General features: G+C 34.6%; 1 protein-coding gene across 1 annotated transcript in view; it reads right to left on the bottom strand.

Moving 5' to 3' along the window:
• Positions 1 to 17,552, bottom strand: part of WDHD1 (WD repeat and HMG-box DNA binding protein 1) — a 59,038-nt gene that overhangs the window by 35,229 nt on the left and 6,257 nt on the right. The window contains exons 3-11 of the mRNA XM_061157008.1: positions 15,689 to 15,800; positions 10,826 to 10,977; positions 9,702 to 9,813; positions 9,479 to 9,529; positions 8,357 to 8,452; positions 5,169 to 5,261; positions 4,259 to 4,365; positions 3,900 to 4,041; positions 783 to 993 (exon numbers count right to left, since the gene is read on the bottom strand). Coding sequence (XP_061012991.1) covers positions 783 to 993; positions 3,900 to 4,041; positions 4,259 to 4,365; positions 5,169 to 5,261; positions 8,357 to 8,452; positions 9,479 to 9,529; positions 9,702 to 9,813; positions 10,826 to 10,977; positions 15,689 to 15,800 — 1,076 coding nt within the window. The remainder of the gene's footprint in view (positions 1 to 782; positions 994 to 3,899; positions 4,042 to 4,258; positions 4,366 to 5,168; positions 5,262 to 8,356; positions 8,453 to 9,478; positions 9,530 to 9,701; positions 9,814 to 10,825; positions 10,978 to 15,688; positions 15,801 to 17,552) is intronic.

Genomic DNA, 17,552 nt, shown 5'->3' with positions numbered 1-17,552 from the left:
AGTATTGGAGTTTCAGCTTCAGCATCAGTCCTTCCAATGAATACTCAGGACTAATTTCCTTTAGGATGGACTGGTTGGATCTCCTTGCAGTCCAAGGGACTCTCAAGAGTCTTCACCAACACTATAGTTCAAAAGCATCAATTCTTTGGCACTCAGCTTTCTTTATAGTCCAACTCTTGCTTCCATACATGACTACTGGAAAAACCATAGCTTTGACTAGACAGACCTTTGCTGGCAAAGTAATGTCTCTGCTTTTTAATATGCTGTCTAGGTTGTTCATAACCTTTCTTCCAAGGAGCAAGCATCTTTTAATTTCATGGCTGCAGTCACCATCTGCAATGATTTTGGAGCCCTCCCAAAAAAAGTCTCTCACTGTTTCCATTGTTTCCCCATCTATTTGCCATGGAGTGATGGGACCAGATGCCATGATCTTAGTTTTCTGAATGTTAAGCTTTAAGCCAACTTTTTCACTCTCTTCTTTCACTTTCATCAAGAGGCTCTTTAGTTCTTCTTCGCTTTCTGCCATAAGGGTTGCGTCATCTGCATATCTGAGGTTATTGATATTTTTCATGGCAATCTTGATTCCAGTTTGTACTTCATCCAGTCCAGCATTTTTCATGATGCACTCTGCATATAAGTTAAATAAACAGGGTGACAATATACAGCCTTTGATGTACTCCCTACTTACCAACTCAATACTGACTCTGAATAAGAGTTTTAATAAAAAATGGAAAATATTGATCAACAGGATGGATTATCACATTCACAAAGTCAACTCATACCAACTGAGTTTTCATCATCTTCAAGGATGTGACTTCGCTGTCTAGGACGACCTGAAGCCAGCATAACGTCATCATCATCTTCCTCATCATTTACAATTCCTTTTGAAAAAGAGTGGGTTTTGACTGCATTGTCATTTAGACAGTCACCGACATTACTTGTATCATCTCCATCAAAAAGATCATTATAATCCTTCTCTACTCTGCTAGACACCTTGAACAAATTAATACAAATAAGAAAGTATTAGTGAACTATTTAGATAAACACAATTACTCAAAAGGCAACCTTTTAACATGTACCTATAAACTCTACTGAGTAAGCAAATGCCTTGGTAAAAATAATTAGCAAATATATTTATGAGGACTGTTATTTACATTATGAAAAACCTAGTCCTTACTTTAAATGCCTTATAGTCTATAGATAAGGTGGAAGTATAAGACAGACACGTAAAGAAATACATGTGTATATCCAAATATAAAGCAAGATTTTATTCCTCACAATCATTACCCAGAAAAGAAGTCACCTATGAGTCCTTACAAAGTCTCTCACTATAAGATATTCTCTCATTTATTTTCCTTTTGAACAAGATACTGCTTAGGTAAGATGTTTAAATGACCTCAGTTAAAGCTTGTTCTGGGGGTATTTTTGGAAATTTTTTGATGCTTATAGCAGTAAACAGAACCAACAGAAAAACAAAAGTGGCAATTAAATTCAACATTAATCATTGATTCCTAGGAATATGAATATATTGCAAGTACTGAATGTCACTGTAAAAAATTTTTGAAATCACTTTAAAAAGTGAGCAGTAAGCAGTTATGTTGTAAATATACAATTGTTAATATAGAATGAATAAAAACCATACAATGTTAAGTCAAAGGAAAAACATAGCTGGGAATAAAAGTCTAGTAAGAACACCATTAATGGATTTAAAAGGGACTATATCACAAATCTGTTGGGTGGAAATGCATAGAAATGTGTTCTGGAAAGTTGATATTTAAAAAATGAGAGAACAAGAAAAATATTTCTAAGTTCATATGACTGAATAATTAAATAGTAACTATTTTATCCATAGTCCTAAATGTTTACATACTCTAGTTGGCGAAAAAATTTGCTTGTTATCAAAAATGAGGATTTTAATCTTTTCCTTACAGAGAGGGCCAACTCAGTGCTAGAGGTGTTGTAACAGAAATATGTACTGTGAGGAACAAAAGCAAAAAGGAGAGAGACGACAACTCTAGATAGAAGGGCTAAGGTTTTATAAGCAGTGACAAACTAAATTTTTGTAATTTTTTTCAAATTGTTTAAAATTTTATTGGAGTACAGTTGATTTACAGTGTTAATTTCAGCTGATTCAGTTATACGTATGTGTACGCTTTTTCATAGTCTTTTCCATTAAGGTTTATCACAGGTTTCCTGTGCTACACAAAAGGACCTTGTTGAACTAAAAATTATTTCTCAATTTACTTTTTGTTTTTATCAATGTTATACATACATAAAGTCAGTGTTGCAGGTTTAACATAAAAACAGATGGATTTGTTCACTATCTTGATTATAGTTATGGCTTCAACATTTACCTAGTAATATTTACATTTCAAGTATGTGCAGTTTACTTTTTATCAACTGTACTTCAATAAAGCTATCTAAGAAAAAATAAGCTACAAGGATATGCTGTACAACACAGGGAACATAGCCAATATTTTATAAAAACCATAAATGGAATACATCCTTTAAAAATTGGGAATCACTATATTATATACCTGTAACTTATATAATACTGCACGTCAACTATACTTCAGAAAAAAATTCTTCTGTTTTGGTCTTTTTCCCTACACAGATTCCCCCAAAGATCTTCCAATCTCTTGCTTGAAAAGCGTAAGACTGGCTGACAATGCTCTGGGAGCCAAGTATGAAAAGTGAGCTGGAAATCTGGAAATTTGAATGTTCAAGTATATACACTTTCATTTATTCTTTTTCAGTACAGTATTTCCCCTTCACCCAACACCACTCAATTGCACCCAGTGTAACCTTACTTAGAGAACAAATCAGGTTTCTGCCAAAATGTACACAGGGGTGAGGGAGGACAATTACCTAGCTGTGCTCACTGCTGCTGAGACTGAAGGGATCTACTTGCTTATTAAATCAACCCTCCTGTTTTCAGCTCCACTTTTACATACCTAGGGCTACTAATTTCCAAATTTTGGGGACTAAGTCAAGCAAGCTAAATGGCACCTCAGCTGACCCCCATTGCAGTCTTAGGACTCAGCTTTTTGAGAAGTTCAATCTAGTTTCTAATTGTCCTTCTATTTTCCAACTTCCAGATTTTTTAGTTTTTTACTATCATCATTTCAACTATCTCCTTTATGAGATCGTGCACTTAAAAAATTGTCAGGATTTACCTGGTGGTCCAGTGGTTAAGAATTGGATTGGGTCTGACTGGGTGCAATTGGGCTGGGTTGGGTTCGATTCCTGTCTGGGAAGATCCCACCTGCCACGGGGCAACTAAGCCAGAAACCCCTAACGACTGAGCCTGTGCTCCTAGAGCCTGCGCTCTGCAGCAGAATCCGCCACCACGAGAGTCCATGCACCACAGCCGGAGGGCAGCCCCCACTCGCTGCAACTAGAGAAAGCAGAAATGACCCAGCATAGCCAAAGATCAATAAATCAATCTAAGAAAATAAAACTCAGTAGTTTTAGTAGGGCTTTCAGGTATCAGGTATTCGAGCATACATAAAACAAGCTCTGAGAGTTGAGGCTAATTCAGGACAGAAAAACTTTAGGTTAAACTAAATTACAGCTATTAACTCTAATTTTCATCTATAAAACATTTAACTAAAAATTCTTAGAACACAAGAATACTAAAGCAGTATTTCACAAAGGCATTTCTTGGAGAGCCATGGAATATTAATGGACATTGTATGGAGGGAAAAAAGTTCCTTAGGAAAATATATTTGTGAAACATTAGGATAAAACAAGTTTAAACAGTTCTGTGATACAGCATTACTGAACTTCTAACAACATAAATTATAATTTTCAAAGAAAGTAACACTTTGCAGTGCTTCCCAAATTCATATGACCACAGAAAGACTGAAGAAAAACTGTTTGACCCTATTACTTATTACCTTACTGTTTGACATCTTTCCATTGGGGTCACAAACATTCTCCAGGAGTCCCAGATTTCCTTCTGCATCAGTATAAGCTATTTGGCCACAAGTAGGATGCCATGACAGGCCACAAATTGCATAACCTTTCTCATGTTTCACCCTAAAAATTAAAACATAAGCTCTTAAAACCTTGTCAAGAAAAACATAAGCTATCCATTTCTGTAGGTAAATTTTATTTAGCAAAGTTCTGACAAACGTATCTATTAGTGTGCATTTTAACAATCTAATGATCACAAATTTGAAATGTTTAATAATAAAACAAACAAAAATCTAATAAAAATAAGCAAAAAAGAGACAAAATATTTACTTAATCATACCTTTCGATGCAATTTTTGGTTTCCACATTCCAAATTATAATTAAACCATTAATACTCCCTGCAGCTAAATACTGTCCACAAGGAGACCAGGTTACTATATTCAGTGTCTAGTAAAGAAAAACAATGAATAAATAACCATTTTATATAATTTGAAACTAAAAAACTCTTATTACCAAATTCAAAATTTTACAATCCTTATTATATCCAATTTTTATTTAAATCTGATATACAAATGGCAAGACAAAGTTTACTTATTTTTTAATGTTCTTTTCCTGCAATATTTAACAAAGTAATAGCAGCTACTAGTTTGTTTATCATCAGAAAATTACACTAGTACAATTTTAAAAACAGAGTCTAAGAAATGCTTTTATCCTGGAGAGACAACACAAGTTATCCTCTTAGCAGTCATCAAGATGAAGAACCAGGAAGTGAAATGAGTCATACTAAGAAGCATAATTGCTGACCTACTGGGCCTCTATTTCCTAACTTCAAAATGGGTAGAATGAGAAAAAAAGGGGTGAGGGGGTGAGAGAGAGAGAGAGACATAGACTTAACAACCTTTCCTGTTCTAAAATTCCAGGGTCTAATAAACAAGTCTCAATGAAATTCACTTTAACAATAAATGCTTACTACTAATAATGTGAGAGTTACCTATTCTAATACTATGCTAGGCGTTTGACTTCTTACAAATTAAAAGATTTTCTTATCAAAATTCACAAGGGAGAATGGTCAAATAGGACCTAACAAAGACTTATCTACTGTCCAATTATTGGCTAACTGAAGAAAGGCTGAGGGGCGGAAGATGGAATTATTCTCCATGTCCAACAATATTTAACTGTAATTGTATTAAAGCAAAGTATGCAGTAAATATTCCCATTAGCCTCTTGAAAGTATCACTTACAAAACCTACCTGAGAGATGAAATTATCTGAAAGATCAAACTGGTTACTCCAAGTTTCTCTTCTGTATAACTTAACAGATTTGTCCACAGGAACTGCCAGTAACTATTAGGAAAGATAAATGATTTAAGTAAAAGTTTACATTAGGTTTAAACAGGAAAAAAAGCAGAAAATTCATCCAAATAAGAGCAAAGCTATATTTTAATTGGCAAGTAACCAAACTCAGAAGGTTACTTAAAATCCTAATAAGCAAAGAATGGGTGATTCAACTGCTTGTACTGAAAAACAAAGCATTTATAATACTCGTATTTTTAATACCATTTCTTAAGGCATATAAGCACTTTGGATCTAGAAATTCATCTTGGACTTTCCTGGTGGTCCAGTGGTTAAGACTGTGTGCTCCCACTGCAGGGGGCTCAAGTTTAACACTTGGTCGCAACATGTGGCCAAACAAAAAATTTTTTAAAAATTCATCTCACTTGCTGGAAGGAGAGAAGGGAGCCACAATACTTTTGTGTATCTTAGAAAAAGGAAACTTATCTTCCTACATATTCTTCCAAAGAAACAGATTAGTAGAAAATGACATATTCTTTTCACACTTACCAAAAAAATGCTTTATTTGTTTTTAAAATTTTAATGTTTCATAAGCAAAGAAAAATACATACCAGATTTCTCAACTATCACTTTAATGCTGAATGTACTCATAAAAGTTTACATGACACAAAACGGTATACACTGAAAAGTCTCTCTAATCCCTAATCCTATTTCTACTTCCCAAAAGCAAAGAACTTAAGCACAGGCTATACATGAATGCATTATGTACATATATGCAAATAGAAATAATAAACAGTAGCATTCTACTACTATCTATATCTACAGCGTGATAGCCTGATGTTTTAGTATTTCTAAAGATTGATTATTCCTTATGAAGACACAGATATGCCTCATTCTAACAGTTGCAGGGTATTCCACTCCCAGGAATAAATACCACAATTTAACTAGTTCTCTATTAAAGAACAATTAGGATGTTTACAATCTTTTGCTACTACAAATAATGATAAGACATTTTTGCCATATGTGATACATAGTGCATATGTGCAAATATATCTATAGAATATATGCCTAGAACTAGTTCTATTGGTCATGCATTCCAATAAAAACTGCCACATCCTCTTCCACACAGTTTATATCAACCCTTTGAGGTTTGAGCATCAGACAAATGAAAAACATACGATCATGCTTCAATTTGTATTTCTTTCAGTATGAAAGCAAGTGTTAGTTGCTCAATCCTGTCCAACTCTTTGGAACCCCGTGAACTGCAGCCCACCAGGCTCCTCTGTCTGTAGAATTTTCCAGGCAAGAATTGGAGTGGGTTGCCACTCCCTTCTCCAGGAGATCTTCCAACCCAGGGATTAAATCCAGGTCTCCTGCATTGCAGATACATTCTTTACCGTCTGAGCTACTAGGGAAGTCCTTAGTATGAAAGGCTGCATGTATTTTCATATGTAAAAGCCATTTGTGTATCTTTTTCTATACACTGTCTGCTAATGTCCTTGTTCATTTTTTTATTGGGATCTTACTGATTTATAAGAACTCTTGACTATCAAAGAAATTAACTCTATCATATCATTTCAAGCTCTCAGTTTACATTTGTCCTTTGCCACTGAAATATTTTTTTATATTATCGAACTTATAAATTTTTTCTCAAAATTTTCACATACACAGAGAATTTGAAAAACAATACAGCAAATATCTATATAATGAGACTCACCATGTGATAGGAAGGCCCCAAGATGGTTCTCAGAAGTTCTCACCTCCTGGTATTTATGCCTTTTGCCTGTACCTTTATTAAATCTCCTTTTCTTCACCTTTATAATATACTACATTCCCACATATGCTTGATCTACCTCTGTTTAATAGATACCTATCTATTCATGAGTAAGCAGCAAACTTTTAATTTCCATAGCACACTGTATATTTGATTTAACTAGATTTCACCACTTCTCTTTTACAAAAATTTTAGTTGTCCATATGGCTTTAGAATAAGTTCTTTGATCCCCCTAAACATCTTACTGATATTTTATATTGAATGTTTTCAAGACTATAAATAATTTAGGTAATAACTGATATCATAATATCAAAAATTCATTTCAAATAATGGGATATATTTTTTAATGTACTTTTCTAAATATTTTCATTTGCAACAACATGGATAAACCTGGAGGTATTATGCTTAGTGAAATAAGTCAGAGAAAGGCAAATACTGTATGTTATTACTTACAGTTGGAATCTAAAAAATAAAATGAGTTAATAAAATGAATAAATAAAAAAGACTCACAGATAAAAAGAACAAATTAGTGGTTACCACTGAGAAGAGAGGCAAAGTGCAAAAGAGGGGCTAGAGATTAAGAAGCACAAACTATATTCTATAAAATAAATAAGCTAAAAGGATATCTTGCACAGGGGATGCAGCCAATATTTTATGTAACTTTAAATGGAATACAATCTACAAAAATTCTGAATCATTATGTTGTACATCTGACACTAACATAACATTATAAATCACCTATTCCTCAATAAATAAGTAACTTAGAAAAAAGAATGGGATAAATTTTTTTCTAAAGTTTTCTTTTACTCTTCTGGGTAGCATGTTTCTCTTTATTTGGCTCTTACACATTTTTTGGAGTTTACTCCAAGTTATTTTATCTTTTCCCGCCATATTTTCTAAATGGCTGCTGTTTGTATACAGGACTGTTACTGGTTTCATATATTAATTTTGCTTCAAATTACCTGATTGAATTTTCATATCAGTAATATTTTTCCCTCAGTTGATTTCCTTGGGATACAAGCATTTTTTTGTATACAAACATTCTCCTTCTCTTCTTTCAAATGTCTTATATCCTTCCACTGTCTAACTGTATCAGCAAGTACCCCCAAAATGTTAAACACTAGTAGTAAAAGTTGACATAACAAGACTGTTTCCACAGTTTCATTTAGAAAAATAAAGGGAAAAAAAATAGAAAAAAAGACAAAAGTTGAAATGTTTCTTAAACTTTTCAATAATAATTAATTGGCTTTGAGCTCTAAAATTTACAGAATAAATGAAATAGTTACAATTAAAAAAACTATTCTTACACTCAAAGACTACAAGGACTGAAACATACAAGTAAAACAAAGGTTGAAAAATAAGAGTCACTCACCTTCCCACTTTTTGGCTGCCAAGCAAGTCTGCAGATTGATTTTGCATTTACCACATCATTGCATTTTTGTAGCACTGGCCAACTAATAGGACATGTCTGATTTAAAAAAAAAACAAAACAGGAAAACCCAAGTCTTCTGACTGAAAAATAATCATTTTAAATAAATAAAAATGAAAAATAAAATGAAAAATAAAAATTTATTTCCCTTTATGAAAATTCTCCCAAAAAGATAAGCAGCACTAAATACATTTAATAAGTGGTTTCTTCAAACTGATATATCGCTCAGAAAAAAGCAACTTAATTCACTTTAACCTAATTATAATACAGTATTCAATTTACCTAAGTTCCTTTAAGTTTTTCAGAATTATAAAGAGCACAAGTCTTAAATAACTAACTCAGTAAGAGTATTTCCTATGTAGAATAAGCAAACAATATACTCACTGAATAAACACAAACAGAAACCCCCAGTACATTAAAATCTTAAAGTAACTATAAAAAGAAACTTGAGAGATCTACTGTAAAATGTCAAGCTGTCAAAGTCAATTCTTTTAAACAGTTCAAACATGAGGGAAGAGACTGTGGCTATGAGCTGAAGCATATCTGTGGGGGATGTTTTTCTCATCAGCCACATCATCCCCACAAATGCCAAGCCTTCTCTGATTGCCTCAGGAAGAATTAATTGTTCCTTTTGCCAATCGAGAAAGCACTTTCTTCATACCTCTTTTAAAACTACTACCAGGCTGGGTTAGAATAAATTGTGTGACTCTCGAAATCAAATGTGGCCCATGCCTTATTTTCAAATCCCCAACATCTAGGGACCAAAATATGGCAATTAGTTTGTAAATATATAATGATCAAATTTCCCCTACTGACTTACCAAACCTAAAAATGAAATATAAATCTACAATTTCATTGTGATTGGGTACAAAATCAATTAGTCTTCAACATATACTTTTGAATAGATTACTGTGGAATTCAATCACAAAGCCAGTATTTTATGCTACTGAAAAGAAACGAACTAAGAAGGAAAAGAATTACTAATTTGGCCCAATAATACATTATGTAACACCCAATATATAACCAAATAGGCAAACAGTTTTAAATTCAAATTGATGAGTTTACCTGATCTGAAATTTGCCACACTTTGACAGATCCGTCACAACTAGCTGATGCCTGCAGGAATAAAACAATAGATTTCTCTATAGTTAGAGCCATAATACTATACGGAAACTGGTTCAACTGATAAACAGGCTTTTATCAATTGCATGAAATTTTATGCTAATCTTCTTACAGCTTTAAACATAAATTTACCAAAAAATGCAAAAAGAGGGGAAAAAATGATCACCAGAAAGATGTCCTTAGGGTCAAAGGAAAGACTTAAAACAGGGGCATCATGTCCTCGAAATGTTTTCTGTTGGCTGCAATCCATCACATCCACAATTTTGACTAGAAAGTCACTAAGAACAAAAAGAGTAATGTATATCAATAAATGTCCATGCAAAAGGCTCTCAAAAGCTATGACCCAAATATTTCAAAAACACAAGAGTAAATGCCGTCATTTCTTTGTAGCAACATGTGAAATCTGGCACCGATATCTAATAACTTACCTTTTAGTTTTACTCTATAAAGATGCTATAAAAACGTAACTCAAGGTTTCCTATGTGTTAAATACAAACACTTTTAGTAAGTGGCTTCCTTAGTTAAATCTTAAGCTTCTACTATTTGCTAATCTAATTACAGTAATAATCATTTTTAAAAGCACTATGCCAGCCCCTCCCTGGTGGTCCAGTGGTTAAGAATCTGCCTTGCAATGCAACGGACACTGGTCTGACCCCTGGTCTGGAAAGATCCCAAATGCTGTGCAGCAACTAAGCCCTCAAGCCGCAACTACCTACGCCGAAAATACTAAAGCCCACTCGTCCTAGAGCCCATGCTCTGAGACAAGAGAAACCACCACAACAAGAAGTACGCACATCCCAACAAACAGTTGCCCCCGCTTGCCACAACCAGAGAAAGCCAGTGTTCTGCAACAAAGACACCATAGCCAAAAAATAAATAAGTAAATCTTTAAAAAAAAAAAAAAAAAGCACTAGGCCTTTTACTCCAACTCAGCAATTCACCAATTACACTTTCTTCTTATAACAAATAAGCATCAAGAGAAACAAAAATCCTAACTGTACAGTCTAGGTTCTATATAAAATAATTTTTAAAATTTTGTATCCGACTATCATGTTTCCTCAGTCTTTTCCAATACTTACTTAGCAGGCTGTCAACAAAGCAATATATCTCAATTCACAAAGAAACACAAGTTTATCATCAAAAACCTTTATTGGAAACAAAGACTAAAATATAATAATTAAATAAAAACAACAAAGAAGGACTAGAGTCCTGAAAATGCTAGCCTGAATCCAATCAAGCAGGCCATTTTGTCCTAATATCATTTCATTTTCTGATACCAAAGAGCCTTACCTAGATCCAGCAGCAATTTTTGTACCATCTCCATTAAAGACCACATGGTTTGCATTTGTGGTGAAGCGAGTCAATATTCCATCCGGAACTCCTTCAGGAAACGTGTGCACTTGAATAGTATTGTTAGATACTGCAGTGACCAATTTTCCATTCTAGAAGAAAAATAAAAGAAACACTGGTAAAAATGAATTAATTGGGAGTCCCTCAAGAGTTAAAAATCCTGTAAAAAACAACAAAAAATTTACAAATGTCATCCATGTTAAAAGAAAAATAATCACTCTATGTACAACTTTTCTGAAATAGCTATTAGCGAGAGAAACTTATATGCTGTCTTTAGAAAATTTAATTCCCCTTCATCAGCCCAACTTTTAGCCTCTGATTTTTCTTGTACTTCTGCCAAGAAAAATAATTAAATAGTGTTTTATGGATTCCCAAATGTCACAAAAAAAGAGACTCTGACAAGAAAACATAGCTAGTCTCAATGAGGGAACAGCACAATGGACACCCTATCAGTATTGCCCTATGTTTCCAGAAAACAAACATCAGATGTCTTTTTGGAACAGGGTAAAGTCTAAATGCAGAATTCACTGCTCCATTTTTTTTAAGCACGCCACATAGTAGTGGGATCTTAGTTCCCTAATCAGGCATTGAACCCAGGTCCCCTGTAATGGAAGTGCAGTGTTCATTTAACATTATAAAAACACTTGAATAAATAAGAAAATTTTAGGATCCGAATATGATCAGCAAACACTGTTGTTGTGCAGAGCTTTTAGCTAAGAATCATAAAAGGTTAAGGATCTGCCCTACCACCTTAATTTTTACTACTTATCCAGGCAGAATTAAGTCCTGATGGGCGAGACATAGTCTACCAACCCCACATACAATTTAAAATATCATATGGTCAATTTATTAATTTATATTAAATAACAACTGCCAAAGACACAAACTACTCAAGTTTGTTAATGAACATACTTTACCCTATAGCAATAGGTCTTAGCCATATTTGCACCACTTAGGACCTCTCAGCTTATCTGCAGCAACTGCTCCCATTCTAATGGGAGAAGAACCTGGTAATACAATGGGAAGTTACCACACAGCAGTATTTGGGAAGATGTATCCATCTGTTCAAACAACAGTACAGATACTTCAAATTTGAACTGTGATAAACACCTCTGAGTTCAATTACTGGAATACTGGTGAAAAATACTGTTTATGCCTGTTTGCAACTACTGTACATAATTAAAAACCCATAAAAAACTAAATTGATAATGTTGAAGATAAGCTAACAATAATTTAAATGTGAAAACAATAAGAGAATCAACAAAAAACTATAACCAACTCAACACAACACTGGTGGTGCTAAGTGTTCTTTGGCCAAACTGTTAAAACACCAACTATTTATTTATGTGCATGGACAGAAATTCTGCAACCTGGTTATTCTTTACTTTGCAGACAGATTTCTTAGTAGAATACTAGGCATCCTCAGTTATCTCCAGTAAAGAATCTTGGTAGCTGTTGAACACAACTTTAACTAGCCCTCTATTCATGTGAAAATGTTAAAATACATAACTACACTAACTCCCTTGCAAGCCCGGAATAAAGGCCTTGCTTTGAAGTCATTTTCAAACAAATCTACTAGGAAATCAACTCACTACCAGTATATAATGTCAACTAGTAAAAATGAAAGAAAAAAAAGGAACCATGCAAAGGATCAGAGCTGTGTTCTGGATCAGGTCAAGACTATTCTTTTCCTAGGCACATTAGGGAGGAACTAATCCCAGTAAAGGATGACTTGGGCCCACTGTGTTCCTTACTAGCCATTTGACGTTCCTCTGAGCTTTGATTTTCCCAGAAAAAAAAAGACAATGTAAAATACTAGGCAAGTATTAACAATAGTTAACTACTCACAGATACATTGATACATCCCACTTTTACTATTTTGGAGGGTGATACTTTTTTCCTGCTTTGTTCTCAATTAAAGCACCTAATTACATTTTCCTTATAACCAATTATGCTTTAAACGAAATACATTGTAAAATTGCCAACTTTGCATGGCTATTTGGAAACATCTTTTCATTGAAGTATTGGATTGGCCAAAAAGTTCATTCAGGCTTTTATTTCTGTTGTTATTGAGACTGCTAAAGCTTAGGCAGGTTGATAGGGAGTCCAAGGACCCTCAAGGAGGAGGAGGAGACCAACATTCTTTATATATTTTTCTGCCTTAAACCATCTAGTCATGCAGACTCCACAAACAATACATTTTGCTCATGAGTATTTTTTTTCTTCTTTTTTTTAACTCCACGTTATTAATTATAATGGTAACCGCATATCTTGTCTGAGAACCTGTTTTTCCCTCAAGACTTACACAGTGACAATATATCTCGCCCAAGGACATGTTGTAGGAATACATTCCCCCTAGCTAATCCTGTGCTGGTGTTATCTCAGGATTATGTTATGGGGGAAAAAAGCTCCAATAGAGCTTTTATAACCTTGAAACAGTCTTTTGATCTATTGTTAGTGACTAATTAAAAGTATATAACGCTCTGCTCAAACTGATGACAGGGGTGTTTTCTCTACCCCCTTCTGATGTCTGTGTCAGAAACTTTCTCTGCTCCTTTTCAATAAACTCTCTTTGCCACAAGCCTTGAGTGATTTCTGTTATTTCCATGAGGGAATTCTTCTCCCCACAGGAGCCATGAGCTGGGTAGAACATGGCCTGCACTCTGTGGCTTCACCACATCAGGACTGGTTTCGTCTCATTATGGAAAACCAGAATGAACTCTGAGGCCAACCCTATACAGCTAACCCTATACTATAAATTCCATTCCTAAAGCCAAACATTTTAGCACTTAACATGGGACTTCTAATGGGCTGAATGATGTTGATGCTCAATCCCTAAGTTGTGTCTGATTCTTTGCGACCCCATGGATTGCAGCACGCCAGGCTTCTCTGTCCTCCACTATCTCCCAGAGTTTGCACTGCTCAAATTCACGTCCACTGATTTCGTGATGCTATTTAACCATCTCATCCTCTGCCATCCCCTTCTCCTTTTGTCGTTAATCTTGCCCAGCATCAGGGTCTCTTCCAATGAGTCCACTCTCTGCATCAGGTGGCCAAAGTATAGGAGTTTTAGCTTCAGCATCAGTTCTTCCAATGACTATTCAGGATTGATTTCCTTTAGGATTGACTGATTTGATCTCTTTGCAGTCCAAGGGACCCTCAAGTCTTCTGCAGACCATAATTTTAAAGCATCAGTTCTTCTGTGTTCAGTCTTCTTTATGGTCCAACTCTCACTTCAGTACATGGCTACTGGAAAAATCATAGCTTTGACTCTATGGACCTTTGACTATATGCCTCTGCTTTTGAATATGCTCTTTAGGTTTATCATAGTTTTCCTTCTACAAGCAAAAGCATCTTTTAATTTCTAGGCTGCAGTCACCATGGCAGTGATTTTGGAGCCCAAGAAAAGAAAATCTGTCACTGCTTTCACTTTTTCCACTTCCATTTCTCATGAAGTGATGGGACCAGATGCCATGACCTTAAGTTTTCTAGTGTTTAGTTTCAAGCCAGTTTTTTCAATCTCCTCTATCACGCTCATCAAGCAGCTCTTTAGTTTCTCTTCACTTTCTGCCATTAGAGTTGTATGATCTGCGTATCTGAAGCTGCTGATATTTCTTCCAGCAATCTTGATTCCAGCTTGGGATTCATCCAGCCCAGCATTTCGCATGATATACTCTTCATGGAAGTTTAAGCAGGGTGACAATATACAGGCTTGTCATTCTCCTTTCCTAATTTGAACCAGTCAGTTGTTCCATATCTGGCTCTGACTGTTGCTTCTTGACTTGCGTACAGGTTCCTGAGTAGACAGGTAAGGTGGTCCGGTATTCCCACCTCTTTAAGAATTTTCCAGATTGCTGTTATCCACAATCAAAGGCTTTAGCATAGTCAATGAAGCAGAAGCAGATGCCTTTCTGAACTCCCTTGTTTTCTCCATGATCCAACAAGTGCTGGCAATTTGATCTCTGGCTCCTCTGCCTCTTTGAAACCCAGCTTATATACATCTGGAAGGTCTCGGTTCATATACTGAAGCCTAGCTTGAAGGATTTTGAGCATAATCTTGCTATGATTTAGCTCATATTTATTGTACAACAGTCATTTATATTTTTCTCCTGGGAAGACATTTTCTATCCTATGTGACTATTTAAAAAAGAATATCTAAAGTATTTAAGACCATCTCATCTACCTTAATGAGTCTAGGTTTGAAAAATACATGAATTCTATAGAAAAATTCTTTTTTCTATCCAAATACAATATACTTAACTTAAAATTTATCAAAAATAAAAACTCAGATACTTAGTTTGCAATGTCCTTCTGAAAACATAGCTCCATTCTCCAAGGAACCTATATCTCATTCCCATATTTACTTTAAATAAAACATTAGAAATATGACATAAGTATATATCTTGAAAAAGTTAATGAAACAGTCCTTTTTTCCAGTACAATTCCTCAAGTTACGTGAATTAGTAAGCTAAAATTTTGAAAATATATTGTTAATTTTCAAAGGAAAAAAGGAACATTTAAAACTCTAAAGAAAAAAAAAAATAAAACTTTAAAGATAAGGTATAATTTCTTGCATATATTTTAACTGGCTCACTGTCACTATCCATTAATCACTTTTTATAGAACACTCAGGTTTTACCTGTAAAAATTTTAGGCAAATTATGGCATTATTACACATTTTTAAATATTATTTCATAAGAGAAATAAAAAATATATCTGCATTCAGAACTTCTATAAAAACATTTTTCATCCAAACATCACATGGCAGTGTCATTTCATATCAATAGCTATAGTTTTTAATACCTTTAAAGCACATGAATATGCTTTTTCTCCAACATTAATGGACTTTGGGTCATCATCATCCAAGTCTTCCCAAATCCTCACATCACCATCACTTCCACAAGTTACAATACAGCTGTGAAGGAAACACACTCATTAAAAAAGTCACCCAGTTTTAGGTTTATTAATTTTTTTGGAATGCTACTTTATCTCTTTTTTAATAAAATCAAGGTATTAGCCAACATGTTTCCTTATTTTACATATATTAACCTCGATAACAAGGACTGTTAACCTCTCATTCTGTAAAATAAAATGTTAAGTTTACGTTCTCTACAGTTTCTCCTTGGCATAAAATTCTTTAGATATTTGCAATAATGTATGAAAAGTGAAATGTGTAATCTCTCTGTAACAACAGGGGCCAGGTCTACTTTGATTACCATTGTGCCTACAGCACAAAGCAGTCTCTGACAGAAGCTTTGATAAATGTTGAATGAATAAATGGATGAATGCAAGAGCTCAATTATCCAAAGCTGATTATTCAAGTGGCTATCTGTCGTCTCTCAAATCTTGTTTTCTGAGTGCTGTTATTCATTTGTTTTGTCTTCTCTAGACACAACAGTAAATAAAATACAAAAATAAAACGGTAAATTACAAAGAGTAGCCATATAAAAAACTATGGATGGGGGCTTCCCTGGTGGCTCAGTGGTAAAGAAGCCACCTGCCAATGTGGGAGACACAGGTTTGATCCCTGATCTAGGAAGAACCCACATGCAGCAGAGCAACTAAGCCCACACGCTACAACTACTAAGCCTGTGCTCCAGAACCCAGAACAGCAACTACTGAGTTCATATACTGCAACTACTGAGGCCCATGCTCCTCAACAAGAGGGCTCCACAATGAGAAGTCTGTGCACAACTAGAGAGTAGCCCCTATTAGTAACAACCAGAGAAAAGCCCACACAGCAATGAAGACCCAGCACAGCCAAAAATAAAAACAAAACTATGGATGCTCAGAAGAAAAAAATTAATTTCCACTTGGAAAGTCAGAAGGGTTCATAAGAAAAGGACAGGTAGGACTGGATATGCTGAGATTGGTAAAAAGGACAGTTTCAAACAGACACTACTACACGAATCAAAATAAGAAGCTAGTAAAGCATAGGGGAGTTTACATGGAGCAGGCAGCCAGGAAATTGAGGGGGGAAAAAGTAGATTGACTTTAAGGTGAGAGTAAGGAGTTTGGATTCGGTTCTATAAGAAATAAATAAGAGGACTCTAAGTCTCAGTTTGCCCTGGACGTTCTTGATTTATGCACCCAGATGATTTGGCATTTATCCTAATTTTTTGCTTTAAAATATATTAGTTGCATTAAAATTTGTCCTAATTTTTCACTTTAAAACACATTAGTACTAGTTATGTCAAAATTGGTGAATTTGACAGACTTCTTTTCCCCTTCAGTTTCTGCCATGATCTTGTGCGTGGTGTAACAAGTGCCAAGAATAGAGTTCTAACCTCAACATGTAGGTAAATCTGCAAGACAACCACTGATAATCCATCTCTCCCTTTCCAACACTTTCTTGATGTAACATAACACCTCTTTTCAAAGACAATAGGTGTTAACTGATAAAAAATTTTTTATGTTTTGTCACAAATTTTTTTACAAAAAAATTGTCTTGAAATAGTTTTTGAATAGTAATATGTTACAGATCTATTAAAAAGAATAATCTGCCAATCACTAATTTAAAAAACTGTACTTTACTTTGAAACCCTTCTCCCCATTCTCAAAGGTGTCCTAGGTAGATGATAAATGAAGAAATCCCCTGTAAGTTTTTAAGCAAAGGACTAATTCTATCACGCCTTTATCCTCTCTCCCACAGTAAGGCTCTTTCCCT

Source organism: Dama dama, chromosome 12 (assembly GCF_033118175.1).
Source record: "Dama dama isolate Ldn47 chromosome 12, ASM3311817v1, whole genome shotgun sequence".
NCBI classification, from domain to species: domain Eukaryota; kingdom Metazoa; phylum Chordata; class Mammalia; order Artiodactyla; family Cervidae; genus Dama; species Dama dama.
This window is presented reverse-complemented; position numbering and strand designations above follow the sequence as displayed.